This window comes from Peromyscus eremicus, chromosome 14 (assembly GCF_949786415.1).
Source record: "Peromyscus eremicus chromosome 14, PerEre_H2_v1, whole genome shotgun sequence".
Taxonomy (NCBI): Eukaryota; Metazoa; Chordata; class Mammalia; order Rodentia; family Cricetidae; genus Peromyscus; species Peromyscus eremicus.
The window spans coordinates 7,040,435-7,055,058 of NC_081430.1; the positions used below are offsets into that span (position 1 = coordinate 7,040,435).

Sequence of the window (14,624 nt, forward strand, 5' to 3'; positions counted from 1 at the left end):
CACTTCCCATCCACATAACTGTGTGTTAAGTGGGTGATGAATTAGGTGTATGCATTTATATTGTTACACAGTACTCTAATACCAAATGTTTTTTTTTTCTGAGAAAATGCTAATACAATGGTTAGTACTTTGGCAAGTAAAATAGTAAAATAGTAAAGGCTTGAGTAATTATCACCAAATGAAGAAAGAACATTAAGTTCCTGTGAGCATTGAAGTCATTATTAACACTCTTTGCTAACAGTCATAAGAATTTAGATGGACACAATTTTAGACAAATACAATGTATTAAACTGATACAGAATAGAGCTTATGAACACTCATAATTTAAAACAACAACTCTACTCATGAACTCTAAAAATTACATAAGTGATAACAGTCCTATACAATTTTCTGGAAAGTAGAAAGTAATTTTCTCATCTTTAAATAATTTAACTATTTATTGTAAATATGACAGGACTTAATGGGAGTATAAAATTTTGTTTAAAATTATCAGACACAATTTTAATTTGGCAAGGAGAAAATACTTTAATCATCCTATGTTTATATGTATGCATAAAAGACTAGAGCTTATAAATACACTTAACAAAATTACTGTAAGATCTGCATAAAAATAATTTTGCCCTGAAATAGAAAATAAAGTTAGAGTGTCAACTGATAGTATTACCAATGAACAACTGGAAACCAACTGTGAAATGATGCTGTGCTAGATGCTATAAACCACTGTTAGGAATAGTTAAGGAAGATATCAGGAGATTCGGGACTGACTCATGATCATTGAAAGACTTGGTATTTTAATGTTGTTCTTTAAAAACTCCGCATTACCGAAACTGATTGGAAAATTTACATGACATTGAAAGATTCCTAAGTAAAAGTTCTATATTTAAAATATCTGAAGTACTGTCTAAGATAACTAGCAAATGTAATTAAAATTTATTTTTTAGTAGACTTTTGTTTTAAAGAGGTCGAAGACTGCTGGCTTTAGTTTTGTTACTAGTAATTTACCCTGAGTAGAGGGGTAGACTTGCACAGGAATATATAATAAAACAATGAAGGAACAATTCATATGTTACCCTGAGCAGAGGGATAGACTTGCACAGGAATATATAATAAAACAAAGAAGGAACAATTTATATGTTACCCTGAGCAGAGGGGTAGACTTGCACAGGAATATATAATAAAACAAAGAAGGAACAATTCATATATTACCTGTTACTTTTTTACTTGAAACAATTCTTAATTATCTGTAGTTTATCAATGCCAAAAATGATCGTAGTGCCGACACACTGATTGTTGAGTTGGCAGGTCACTTTGTAGTCATACATTCAACTTTTTGGGCATTAGAAACATTTAGAAATGTTTCTAGGCATTTTCAAGGATGTTGGAGAGCCATGCTTCCTTCCAAGTATTTAAGTTTATGTATATCAATTGTGTTGACTTCATTTCAAAGGACTCTGGTTGGAGGATGGTTACCTTATCAGCAGAGTCTTTTGGGAGGGATCACATGACCTTGGCCTCACTGGATATCCTGCCTTAGCCTTTCCTGCTAAACACCTCCTAGTGATTTTGCTGCCTATTGATCACATTATGCTTATGGGTCCTTTTCTTACCTCAACCTATTTTATCTTACTTGCATTTTTATTTCTGTGAATTTCTTCAAATTCCTTGCTTCCACTCCTAAGCAAAACCTCCTCACCTTTCCAGGGTAAATTCTAATCTCATTTAATTGTACAGATCATCTATTTTGTCAGCAGTCTGTGTTTCATAACTGGGTGATGTTCCACAACACTTACAGGCTGGCTCCTTTATCTCCATCCTTCACCAGACTGGATTTTATAAGGGTTGTGTATCTACAGACTTTTGGGAATTATAGATCCTTTGCAAGTAAGCAAACAGATTTCTGAGAGATGAGGTGATGTAAAGGTAGTATAGCTTGGTATGGCAGTTCCAAATTCGCAAGAGGTATTCTCTCAATCTCATTTCATTGGAATTACTTTGTTTACATATGCTTAGTTTTCTTGACTGAAGGGTCTGAGCAAACAGTGTGTGAACAGCTTTTTATAGCAACTATTACAAGTGTGGTATCACTCTAGGAAGGAGTGGTCTTTATGAAGACCTGTATTTACATGTGGCGGGGTGAAAACAGGAATTGTTACTTAGATAATAATACATGCTCACACTGAGGCATTAACTGGGTAGTGACAATGAGGAATATGGGATGTTTGAAGGCTCACTGAGGGTTCCATGCCTTTCCCTCTAAGGTAGCTCTAGGTCTGTAAATGTAATAGTTTGGATTTGTATCCTTTTCTACTACTAAGAACCCTGGGATCTTATGAAGGTCAGTCCCCTTCTCTGCAATGAGGGCTTCTGACTTCACTATACATATTCATAATATTTCTTTCCTCTATGGTCGCCATGTTCTCTACATTACTAGAGCTTTGTGAACAAGCAGGATTGTTGATAAAATGGGAATTAGTAACAAGAGTATTATTAGCTGGTGATCTTATTTTAACTGTCCTTTCTAGCTTTGCTTGAAAAGATTATTAATTGATTAGTTTATATAGAAGACATATTACGTAAGCCACCATGTATGATGCAGCAAGGTCAAATGCTGACCCATCCAGTTTTGCTTGGGAAATACTCTTTCAGATTAGGGTTTTGTCTTAGTTCTGGACAGCTGGAGTGATGTCCTCAGCACCTCAGATTGCTGCAGAGCAGGATTGCATATCTTTTAGGAGAATGCACAGAGAGTTCAGAGGTGAATGCCACCGTGTCACCCGGTTTATATTTTAACTTTTAAGCTATCTCAACCTAACAAGTTGGAGGAAAATTCAACTATTTTCATTTGCTGTGGTAAGAATCCGAACAGTACCTGAGCTGTATTGCATCGACAGTATAGATGCATGCCAAGGAAAGTCTGGGCATGACTTAAAGGAAACAACTCCCTATAAGGGGGAATATCTGAGAATCTCGGAGACTCCTTACGAGCAAGGGAGGATGGCAATGGTCACAAAAATGTCCCTTCTGGTTACTCCCTGTAAAATATAAACCAAGATCTCCCACTTCTCATGTGCTTAATGGGAGTTTACTACACAGTGTTTAATGTCTGGACGCATTGGCCTGCCTGGTATACGGCATTAAGGATGTTTTAGCACATAGCTCAGGTTACTCTCCCTGGCCTGGAGCTAGACTCTCCCTCATCTTACTCAAGGTTGATGAAAGTCAAGCAAGCACAAGTTTTTGGATAATAAGGCTTTGTTCTATGCTTTCTTTGAATGGTAAAGTTTAAACATTTTTCTATTTTTAATTTCAGAGAAAATTTCACAAGAGATTTGTGTGGTTGTGAACACAAAAGATGAAGAATCTGTAGGGCATCTTCTCAAGGAAGTGCTAAAAAATGAATTAAATGTAAGTATTCAAGGGCTGAGTAGGATTAGCTCTCATAAATTTTTGTGGTATAAAAGTATCTTCCTTGACAAAGCCCACAAATCTTTCAAACATAGTGTTGCTATTTCCTCTTTCCCTAAGATCCTTCATTCTCTTGATACTGTGATTGATGCATCTCCATCCCGTCCATTCTTCTAGGCCAGTGGTTCTCAACCTTCCTAATGCTGTGACCCTTTAATACAGATCCTCATGATGTGGTGACCCCCCAACCATAAAATTATTTTGTTGTTACTTCATACTTGTAATTTTGCTACTGTTAAGAATCATAATGTAAACATCTGATATGCAGAATATCTGATATGTGATCCTTGTGAAGGGTCATTGGACCCCAGAGGGGTGGTGACCCACAGGTTGAGAACCATGGGCCCAACTGTTTTGTTAAAGATTAGTTCATAGTGGCTACTTCTGGTGGGTATTCTGAGGTACATAAAGTGCTTTTTTATTTTGTAATTTTAACCCTTTTTATTTAATAATTCTTGTGTTATCCATATTCTTAGTATTTTTTGTTACTTTAATTTTCCTCTTCAGAGGTTACTCCATTTTAGATGGATGTACATGATTAATTATTACTTTCTCTTTGTTTTTATTTATTTAGAATCTTCTCTTTTCCACTTTGTATTTCTTTCCAAGCGTGAGAAAAATCTGTTAATTTGCTACTTTACTCTTCATTCCTACAATGAGTGGATTTTTTTCCCCTGTTGTTTCTAAGTATTCCAAGGCAGATTGTTTATTATTTCATTTAGTGTATTGAATGCTAGGTTATTTTGGATCTGTTTTGTAGATAGGTCTTCCCAGTGTACATCTCTACTTATGGGAACATCATTTTGCTTTTTATTCCTTCATTTCTTATACTTCTTTGAGATCCTATGGTGTTCAGGACAGATAATTTTATCTACTTTTAAGAGAAGTTCAGGCTTGTTGGATGGTTTCTAGCTTAATGGCGTAATGCTCCTGCGGGAGCTGTTTTCAAGATTGACACTGAAGCCATGTTCTCCCTGGGACCTCCATCCTTGCTGCCTCCCGGCTTTCTCAGGCCTCTTGTTTATTCATGGTCTAATTCTTTTTATCGGTCTGGACCTCTCTGCGGAGACTTTGCCCCACAAGAGTGTTTTAGGCTACAGTTCTGAGTGTTCTGTGCCCCAGAACCACAACCTCCCCAGCAAAGTGAGAGCTTTCACGTTTCCTCCCGTTGTCAGTCTAGGTTTTTGAAAATGGAAGTTTGCATAGCCTTAAAGAATCGTGGTGGATGTTAGAAGCTTTAGCTTTCCCTGGCTTCTAGCTTTGTGAATTGTTAAAGTACAGATACTCATTAGAATGTTGTCCTCTTTAACTGTCATGACCCAAAAGCTTTGTGTAGCTTTCTGTACACACAGTGCTTTTCTTTAAAATCACCCAATGATTCCTCCCTTTATTTTATAATTAAAGCGATCTTCTGGCTTTTAATTTGTACAAGTTCATGTCACCAGTGTGTGAATGTAGGTGTTGGTTGATGCCAAATACTTTTTGTTAATTAATATTTCTCAAGCACAGATGAAAGAAAAAAAACAATATGAAATGTTAAAGTTTGACAGGATTATAGTTAAGTCTGGAAGAAGTAGCTCCCTGGAAAGGGATTAATTTGGTTTTATGTAGATTTATCTTCCATTATGAAAGCAGATTTATCTTGTGGCATTGTGTTTTTCAGCCCATATTTTACAGAAAAAGCACAAAATGGTGACTATTATAACTTTCTACACCGCGAGTTTGTATCTGTCTTTGAAAAGAGCATATAAAAATGATGACGTTACACTGCTGAAGTCTCAGGGCAGATCAGTGTGGGCGTGGAGCTGTGCCTCACACAATGGGGGATTGTTTTATTGATGTGAATAGGAGAAATGTTTCCCATTGAAACTGAAGGAAGAGATTGGGTATGTTTATGCTAATTGCCTGGGAAGAATTTTGCAACATACATTTGGGATGACCCAAACGTCTAACTGTAACATAATGGAAAACATCAAATTCGTGTATGAAGTGGCTGGAAGTTAAATCGAGAAGCCTACTTGTTAAGAGACACCTTTCCTACCCCACATACATATGAATGCACATGTGACTGGAATTACAATTGTAGGACTTCAGTATTAATCTTGCTGTCATCATTTGATTTATTTTTTCTGGGCCTTGAATTTCAGAGAAATAGCTCTTCAGAGGTACTTCTGGGAGGTAGATGCTGATGAGTGGGGCCTGTTTGGGTTTAAATGTGAAAGGCCCCCACTTGACTGATGTATTTGAACACTTGGTACCCTGTTGGCAGTCTGTGGAACCTCTAAGAGGTGAGGTCTGGTAGCAGGTAGGCCACTGACCACAGGCTTGAGAGTTACAGTCTGGCTGCATCTGGTCTAAGCTGTTTTCTGATTTGTAGAGCTGTAACCAGCTCAAGTTCCTGCTACTCCAAGCAGGAGCTGTCCTACACTCACCATGCACCATGATGAGCTCTAACCGCTCAGTTAGGGGGACAAGCCCAGTCCGTCCTTTTCCAGGTTGTTTATGCCAGGGATTCTGTCGCAACAACAAGAAAAGTAACACTGAGGTGTGGGGTTGTTGCTGTGATGGTAGCTACACTATGTAGCTTGTAGGCTTTTGCATCTGGATTTCAGAGGGAACGTGAAAGGAGGAATCTGTGGCCTAGTGAAGCACTAGAATTCTGTAAACAGCTTAAAGGCATTTTTTTTTCTGCCTGGGTGTGCAGGGGAATGAAGGTAAAAGTGTGGACAGTAAAAACTGTTCAAATGTTTTAGAAGGGACACACATGTTCTACTGAGAATTTTGCTAGAAGCCACTTGGTGGGATACAGAAATAATAGGATTGTATTGGTTGGTTTTGTGTGTCAACTTGACATAAGCTAGAGTCATCAGAGAGGAAGGAGCTTCAGTTGAGAAAATGCCTCCACGAGATTCAGCTGTAAGGCATTTTCTCAATTAGCGTTCAATGGGGAAGGGCCCAGACCATGGTGGGTGGCACCATCCCTGGGCTTCTGGTCCTGGGTTCTATAAAAAGGTGGGATGAACAAGCCATGGGAAGCAAGCCAGTAAGCAGCTCCCCTCCATGGCCTCTGCATCAGCTCCTGCCTCCAGGATCCTGCCCTGTTTGAGTTCCTGTCCTGACTTCCGAAGTAAGGAACAGCAATGCTGAAGTGTGAGCTAAATAAACCCCTTCCTCCTCACCTTGCCTGTTGGTCATGGTGTTTCATTGCAGCAATGGAAACCCTGACTAAGACAGGGATAGTTCGGTAAAGAAAATTTCAAGACAATGTAACATTCAGTCTGTAGCGCTGTCTACTGCCAGATTTATAGTGAGAGATAATAGAAAGTAGAGCAGAAAGATGTGAAGAACATGTATGCTAGCAAGGAAAGGGGCACGTGCACAGAATAGCTGCGGACAAAGGGTAGTTCTACTTAAGAAGATTGGCATAAAGAGAAATTGGGCACTGTGCTCTGCAGTGGTGACATGAATGGTGCCTGAGGAAGGAAGTAGTCTCTTTCTCTGCCACCTTGACACAGAAGGTTATAGTTACGATAGAAAGTGGTCCCTCCTGTAGGTCATCTACATGTTGAGCTTGCAGCAGAACTTGGCGTTGCCCACAGGATACTTCTTTCACTAGCATGCACAATGCATGGAGGGAGGCTTGCACCAAGGCTTTAGAGAGCTCCTGTGGTGGTTTGAAGCTGGGGCAGGCTGCCTGCAATGAGCTGCTTGGTGGGCCAGACGTGAAACTGTGAAGTTGAAGGCAAAGGTGCAGTGAGGACACCATGTTGGTGTAGGCGCCAAGATTATCGAGGAACTGCTGCAATGCATGGAGATAGCTCAAGAGAGTGTGTGCACGGTGCTGGCCCCAGGGTGGGAGCGGCGGGGCTCCCCGTGCTCACTGTACCCAGATGACTCCACCATGAGCTTTGATGTCAGACATGCTGCTGTAGGCTTGCTGTTTGTCCTTCTGAGTTTTGGCCTTGCTTTGGTCTGACCATTCCCTGGTATGCCCCCATCATTCCCTGTAGGAACGGGTGTTTTCTTTGTATCATTGTAGGTTGGAAGTGTGTTACCTCTTTGATTTTATAAGGGCTCACATTTCAGAATTTGTTTTGAGTCTCCGAAGAGATTTTGGCCTTTTGAAACTGTTGAGGACTTTGCAGTTGTACTGAATGCATTTGTGAGTAAGGAGATGGCCATGAACCTTTTGTTAGTAATGAGATGGCCATGAACCTTTTGTTAGTAATGAGATGGCCATGAACCTTTTGGGGACAGAGGTGGAATATTCTGATTTGAATGACTTATGCTCCCTACAGTCTCGTCTTTGAATACTTGCTCCCTATCTTCTATCACTGTTTGAGAATCTAGTGAAGTAGGTGAGTGATTGGTGGGGTTTGAGAGGTTTTGCTTAGTGCCATTTCTGGCTTCTTGGCTGCTGAGACTGTTAAGCAGCAGCCACCTGCTTTGCCATCGTGTTCCCCACGTCGTTGGCAGTGTGCCCTGACGTGAGCCAGAACAAACCCTGCTCCCTTAAGGTTTTTTCTCAGGTAGCTTCTCACAGTCAGAAGAAAATTTACTAATACCAGTCCTCAGTCACTTCGTTCTAACTCTCAGAAAATGTTGAAAATATTTATACTGTTCTAAAAGTAGTGAGGGATGGGTAAGTAGGAGATGTGATTAGCCTTTCGTTAATTACTTAATTCATTGACCCTCAAGATGGTCGATTCCCGCGATAACTCCACCATTGGCTGTAGTGACTTGAGCTAAGCAGGTGTGACTCTTAAGGAGCTTTCCGTCATAGTGGATAATAATACAGTACATAGTAGGAAATACAAACCCTAAGGGATGCAGCTGTGTCCTGAATGGGTTGGCTCTGGAAATCAGTATGGGGTGATGAGGGGATAAAGAAAGAATAGACACAAGTACAGATAGTCTGGGGTTGGGTGGGCTGTGCTCTCTCTGGTGGAGCAAGACCAACTATGCACAAAAACCTGGAGCCTCAGGGTGTTTATTACATAGGACACCAGAAGGAGGAGTTGGAAGTCTCTGTAGGAAGCATTCCAAGCTGCAGCCATCCAGGAGGAGGAAGTCGCAGTTACTAGTTTTTGTATACACTGGTCAGTCTGTTGTAAACTGTCACACTTGGTCCAGAGGAAGGTTTCACTGCTCCATGAGCCTTCCTTGAAGGAAGATTTTGCCAGTTCCCAGGGATCTGAACCATCAGGGTCCTTGACCTGAGAGAAGATAATCTCTGCTTATATAAGAGAATCATGGAAAACAGTTTTGGAAGTGAAAGTCATGAAATGAACCCTTTCAACAGACATGCTGTTTAGTTAAGCTGTAAAAGGCAGTGGAGCATCAGGAGTTACTTAGTTGAAGTTCAAACTCAAAGGAGCCATGTTGTGAACGGTCGGCGAAGAGCCTCATGCAAGGCCAATCGAACAGGTCGGAGCAGAGATGGGGCAGTGGGAGATGATGGGAGTAAGGACAGAGCCAGAGACAGCCTCGCAGGCTGTGCTCAGTTTACCACCCCTTCCGCCTGCATTATGGTTTGTTTCACATGGGAAGAATGAAAATCATGTGCAGAGGAACTGAGCTGGACAAGTCTGTCCTGTTTGTCTTTACAGAATGTTCATGCTGGCTGCTGCTGACTGGCTCTCCATAGGAAAATCTGTGGTGTTTCGATTTTTTTTTTTAAATTTCACATTACCCTTGAAACACATAAGTACATTCAGTTCATTTTGCATTCCTGTAACAAAAGAGATGAATGTCATAAGGAATGCTGACTTACACTCCAACCGATCAGGCACTGTTTGAGCTTTTTATGTATTTGGCTCATCCAGCACTTCCTGTTTCCTGGAGCACAGAATTTAATTATTGTTTTCTATAACCACAAATGACAAGCTATGTTTAACTGAAAATCATTTGTTTTCTGGGTATAAAGGCAGGATCTGGCTTTGTTGGAATTGTTCTCTAATGCCTGATTTATTTTTCCTAATGGCCTACAGGTTGAGTCTAGTGTGCAGATCTGTGCCTGTTGTTATAGTGTGCGGGAGCTGTGCATTTGTTAGTGGATAGAACTGGGCCCTTCCGCACAATGTGTAGATCTGCACCTTTTGTTAGTCCTTACAAAACTCAGTGTATGGCACTAGGCATACAAAACATCAAGATTAGCAAAAGAAGCCAGAAGAAAGGCAAAAATGAAACAGCAATTTAAGGTCTATTTAGCAAAAATAAAGTGATTTTTATGGTTATTTTGTTACCCACAGAAACATTTTGAAATGAAAATAACAGGCATTTGTTTTGGGATACTGTCTTAATTAGGGTTTCTATTGCTGTGAAGAGACATCATGACTATAGCAACTCTTATAAAGGGAAACATTTAATTGGGGCTGGCCTATAGTTTCAGAGGTTTAGTCCATTATCTTCATGTCCAGAAGCAAGGTAGGATCCAGGTAGACATGGTGCTAAAGGAAGACCTGAGAGTGCTACATCTTGATCCTCAGGCAACAGGAAATAAACTGTGTGTTACACTGGGCGTAACTTGAGCATAGGAGACCTTAAAGCCCAACCCCACAGTGACATACTTCTATCAACAATGCCATACCTAATAGTGCCATTCCCTAAGGGGACCATTTTCTTTCAAACCACCACAGGTGTTGAACACAGTTAATAGTGAAAGACACTCTAAAGCTAGTTATTGTCTTGGGTCCACTCTGAACAGAGGCAAGGACTCATTTGGGATATGGAGTGTATGCGTGTGTGTGTGTGTGTGTGTGTGTGTGTGTGTGTGTGTGTGTGTGTGTGTGTAGTGTGTGCCAGACTAGAAACTACCTGCAGATCATTCTGCTGAATACATTAGGTTTATTTGGACATTAGCCAGATTATCTGAGAACTACTAGAGGGGAAAAGAAAGTCCAAATGTAGTGGACTCTAAGTTGCTCATGCTGTTATTAATTACATTCATACCATATCCAAGGAAATTTGTTTATTGTTATAATTGGTTGTCATGGTTTTAGAGTATTGTTAATGAAAGAGCTAAGGTAATTCTAAATGTCACTTGCTGTGTTTCTCTGTTTTAAAAACATCTTTGCCTTTTTCGAGATTATATTTTATGTGATAAATTTTATATTCTTTTTGAATAAATTTTTAAGATTATAATATAATTGCAAGTACTCCCTTCCCTTTCCTCCCTCCAAGCCACTCCACATACTCCCTTTTCTCTTTTAAGAAGATCACTTATAAAAGTGTTCTCTGTATCTTTGTCTGCATGGGAATGATGTCAGTGTTCGCAAGTGCTAACAAGTGCAGTGCTGAGTAGTCAAAACAAGAGAACAGTAGAATAGCCAGAGTTATCAGCCGATGTTGTTATTTTCATGAAATTAGTTCAGTAAATTGGTTTTATACATACAGGAAGTAGTCCCTGTAGAAAAATCCATACTGGACATTACAAAAATTGTTCTCTTAGATTAATGTCATAATACAGGGCTCCACTGCTTGCTTAGCATACATAAGGTCTGGAATTCAGTTCTCTGCACTGAAGGATCAAAACAATGCCCCTCCCCAATAAAACTGGCCCTTTGTTAACCTTTTAACTTTATCTATCTGTCTATCTGTCTATCTATCTGTCTATCTATCTATCTATCTATCTATCTATCTATCTATCTATCTATTCTTCTGTCATATATTGCACTCTGATCACAGTTTCCCCTCCCTCTTCTCTTCCAATCCCTCCCCTCTCACCTCCCTTCTCACCTGGCTCCTCCTCCATTTCCCTTCAGAAAAGAGCAGGCCTCCCAGGGATATCTACTGAACATGGTATAACAAGTTACAATAAGACAAGGCACAAACCCTCATATCAAGGCTGGACAAGGCATCCCAGTAGGAGGAAAAGGGTCCCAAGAGCAGGCAAAAAGAGTCAGAGACAGCCCCCTGCTGCTCCCGCTGTTAGTCCTACAGTAACACCAAGTTACACAACCATAACATATATGCAGAAGACCTGGCCCACAAATTGGCTGGTCCAGGCTCCATATCCCCCATTACTAGGACTCTTCATTAGGGTCATCCTTGTAGATTCCAAGGAGTTTCCATTGCATTAGGTTTCTACCTTAGCCCTAAAATGGCCCCCAATTCCAGTCATCTTTCCCAGTACTCTTTCCTTCCATCCCTAGCCCCCACCTGATCCCTCCTGTTCCCATTTCCGCCAGTCCCAACTCTATCTTTTGATTTCCTCCCTCCTTCCTCCAGTGTTCCTTCTTTAAGATATATGCTTCTCTGTGTGTGCACGTATGCGTGCAGTCTCATGGATATGAAGGGAAAGAAATTGATGCTGGGAGTCTTTCTCAATCTTTCACCCTAATTTTGGAGGTAGTATCCCTCTCTGAGCCTGGAGCTCACTAATTCAATTAGCCTGGCTAGCCAGCAAACTTTAAGGATTCTCCTATTTCTGCTTCCCTGGTGATGGGATTCTATATAGTCACCACCACAGCTGTCTCTTTATGTGTGTCCTGGGGATCTGACATGAGGTTCTTAAGCTTGTGTGGCAAGCACATTACCCACTGAGCCATCTCCCCCAACCCCTTTCTTTTCATTTCTTCACCTACAGCCTGGCCTGGACCTCAGTAGAACTCATTACATAACCCACACTTTCCTCAAACGTTCAGTCATACTGTCTTAGCCCTTGAATTGCAGGATTACCCCATGTGTAACTAGGCCTGGCGTTAGTTGTTTTTAGTGAATAGGCACATACTGAGAAGTTGTGCTTTTTAAATCAAGATACAGTTTTAGTGCTTACTATAATTTTACTTTCTCAATTGTCGTGATCCAGTTAGAGGGCACATGACTTTTAAAGAAATATCATTTATATTTATTAATGCTTCATCTAATAATTGAGTTAGGAAATGCGTCTCAACTGTTTGGCTGTGGTATAGTTACACTTTAAAGTGTAAAAACGTAGGTTATTTCATTGTCCCAGCAGCTATAGTTAAATCATGATTCCAGGGTATGGTGTTTCTACAATAAGTAAAACAAAATGCCCCGTTGAGCTTATGAATAAGTTATCCATGGCATTTTGTTACTTGAAAACTTGTTTCACGGGCCCACAACTAGAACTCACCCATGTGCTTTTTCTTCGTTACATTGACACTCTGCATCTGCGGTGACTTGTAAATCAAAGTCCCCAAGGTGTAGCTGGGCATTTAAGGCCCCCACAATCTATACTGAACATTTCTCTCACAAGTATATTGTTTTCATGTTCCGGCATGTTGTCTTATTTGTGCCTTGAAATTATGCAGTTTTCACTTTTCCTTTGTGCCAGCATGCTCTCTGATTTTATGTTTTGGAGCTTGGTGTCTTCTCACTGTCCCCATGGAGTTGGCTTCAGTTTCTAATTCTGAGACCTCTGCACAGACCCACTAACTATGGTGTCATTCTGCATATGCTGCTTGGACTATAATTAGTTGCCTTACCTTCACCACCTCTTCTCATGGGTCCCTCACATGGTTTTGTGTATGTGGTGGGAATCTCATAAATCATTGTGGTTAATGATGATAGGACTATGTTGAAGCAAACTTCTGGAATATATCTTTGTCTGGATATCAGCCAGATAGATACATTTCTGTAGATAAATAGGTAGCCGCTGGGCATCTGCCAATCATGTGAAGAGTTGGGAAGAGTTGAAAACACTAAGCACACTTAAGAAGTTCTAACTGATTTCATAACCAGAGAAAGGACTGTGTTCACAAGAGGAGAGGATGGAAGGTGAGACAGGATTGTAGATGCTGCAGAAATGGACTGATGTCACCGTTCTGTAAGGACAAGAGAAGCTGTGATGGAGGAGTTAGCTCTAGACAATGAACCAGCGGTGGGTGAAGAACTGAATTCGGATGCAGCATGTGAAGTCCTCAGAATTTCAGTAATGTTCTCTTTACTGTTAAGAAATTCCTGCTTTAAAAATATCTTGAGAGTTGTGGAGATAAATCAGTCAGTAAAAAGTACTTACTTTGCAAGCACTAAGGTTGAGCTAGTTCCCCAGAACCCATGTCAATAAACTTGTGTGTGGTGATATGTGCTTGCAGTCTTAATACTGGGACGGTAGAGACAGGACCATCCTTGGGGCTTGCTTAGTAAGTCTGGACAAGGAAGAGACATTGTCTTTCAATAAGTGGATAATACCTAAGGAATTGTACCTGAGATAATCCTCTGGTCCTCACATCTATACACATTCATGTGCATGCTTACTTGAGCACACAGTTACCTGTGCCTGGTACATATAATATTCTGAGATATTCATACTTAAATATTTGTAGCATATGATTCTTTTCATATTTTTTGCAAATATATATAATCTATCTTTAATGTTTGCAAATAGTTTGGGACTATAAATAATACCTATTTAGCAGGTTACTAATATATATCTTATAATGGAGAGCTGTATGTCATGGGACATTTTTATACAAACAAAACAAATCTATTTCTCAATCAAAAGGAACATACATTTAAGAAAAATAGCTTGTGCACAAGAAATAAAGTGGCGTTATCCAGGTTGCCTTTGAGTAGTAATTTCAAGTCTATGATATTTTGTTTGAACTTGAATTATTTGTTGTACATATCTTATGTAGAAATTTTAAAATAGTACTTATATATACATCTAGGTTATTTCCTATTCCTTAGAAAAACTAAACTTTGTACATGCAAATAAAATTAGGCTATGTAAATTTGGCAAGAATTTGACAAAAATTAGTTGGAATAATTAATTTGTTTACTTTAGTCATTCATGTCATTCTCGTTTGCCATGCTAGGAGATCTACTAAATAGGTGATTCATTTCAGAGCACAGGAAAATCAGTAGTTTGGGATTTGTCAAGGATAGTTTGGTCTTTGGATTGTATGTGGGTATGCACTTGAGAGAAGTTAGCCCATTTAGATGTGTACGCTTTTAAGGGAGCAACCTGTGCTTCAGCTTGGGATTCAGGGACCGGTGGTATTGCCACCAATTGGAGGTGTTCAGAAATGCAGATTCCTATATCCAGGAAAATGAACCATCTGCATTTTTATGAGGTCCTGAGAGATTCTGGTGCACATTTAAGTTTGGGAATTGCAGGTTTAACCATCTTATGCATTTGATATTCTTCTCAAAGGCAGAAACTCATTCACTGGCCTTGAGTGTGTGTTCAGTTT

General features: G+C 39.9%; 1 protein-coding gene across 1 annotated transcript in view; it reads left to right on the forward strand.

The window, feature by feature from the left end:
• Positions 1–14,624, forward strand: part of Crppa (CDP-L-ribitol pyrophosphorylase A) — a 291,765-nt gene that overhangs the window by 131,147 nt on the left and 145,994 nt on the right. Inside the window, exon 6 of the mRNA XM_059279633.1 lies at positions 3,311–3,405. Within this exon, the coding sequence (XP_059135616.1) occupies positions 3,311–3,405 (95 nt within the window). The remainder of the gene's footprint in view (positions 1–3,310; positions 3,406–14,624) is intronic.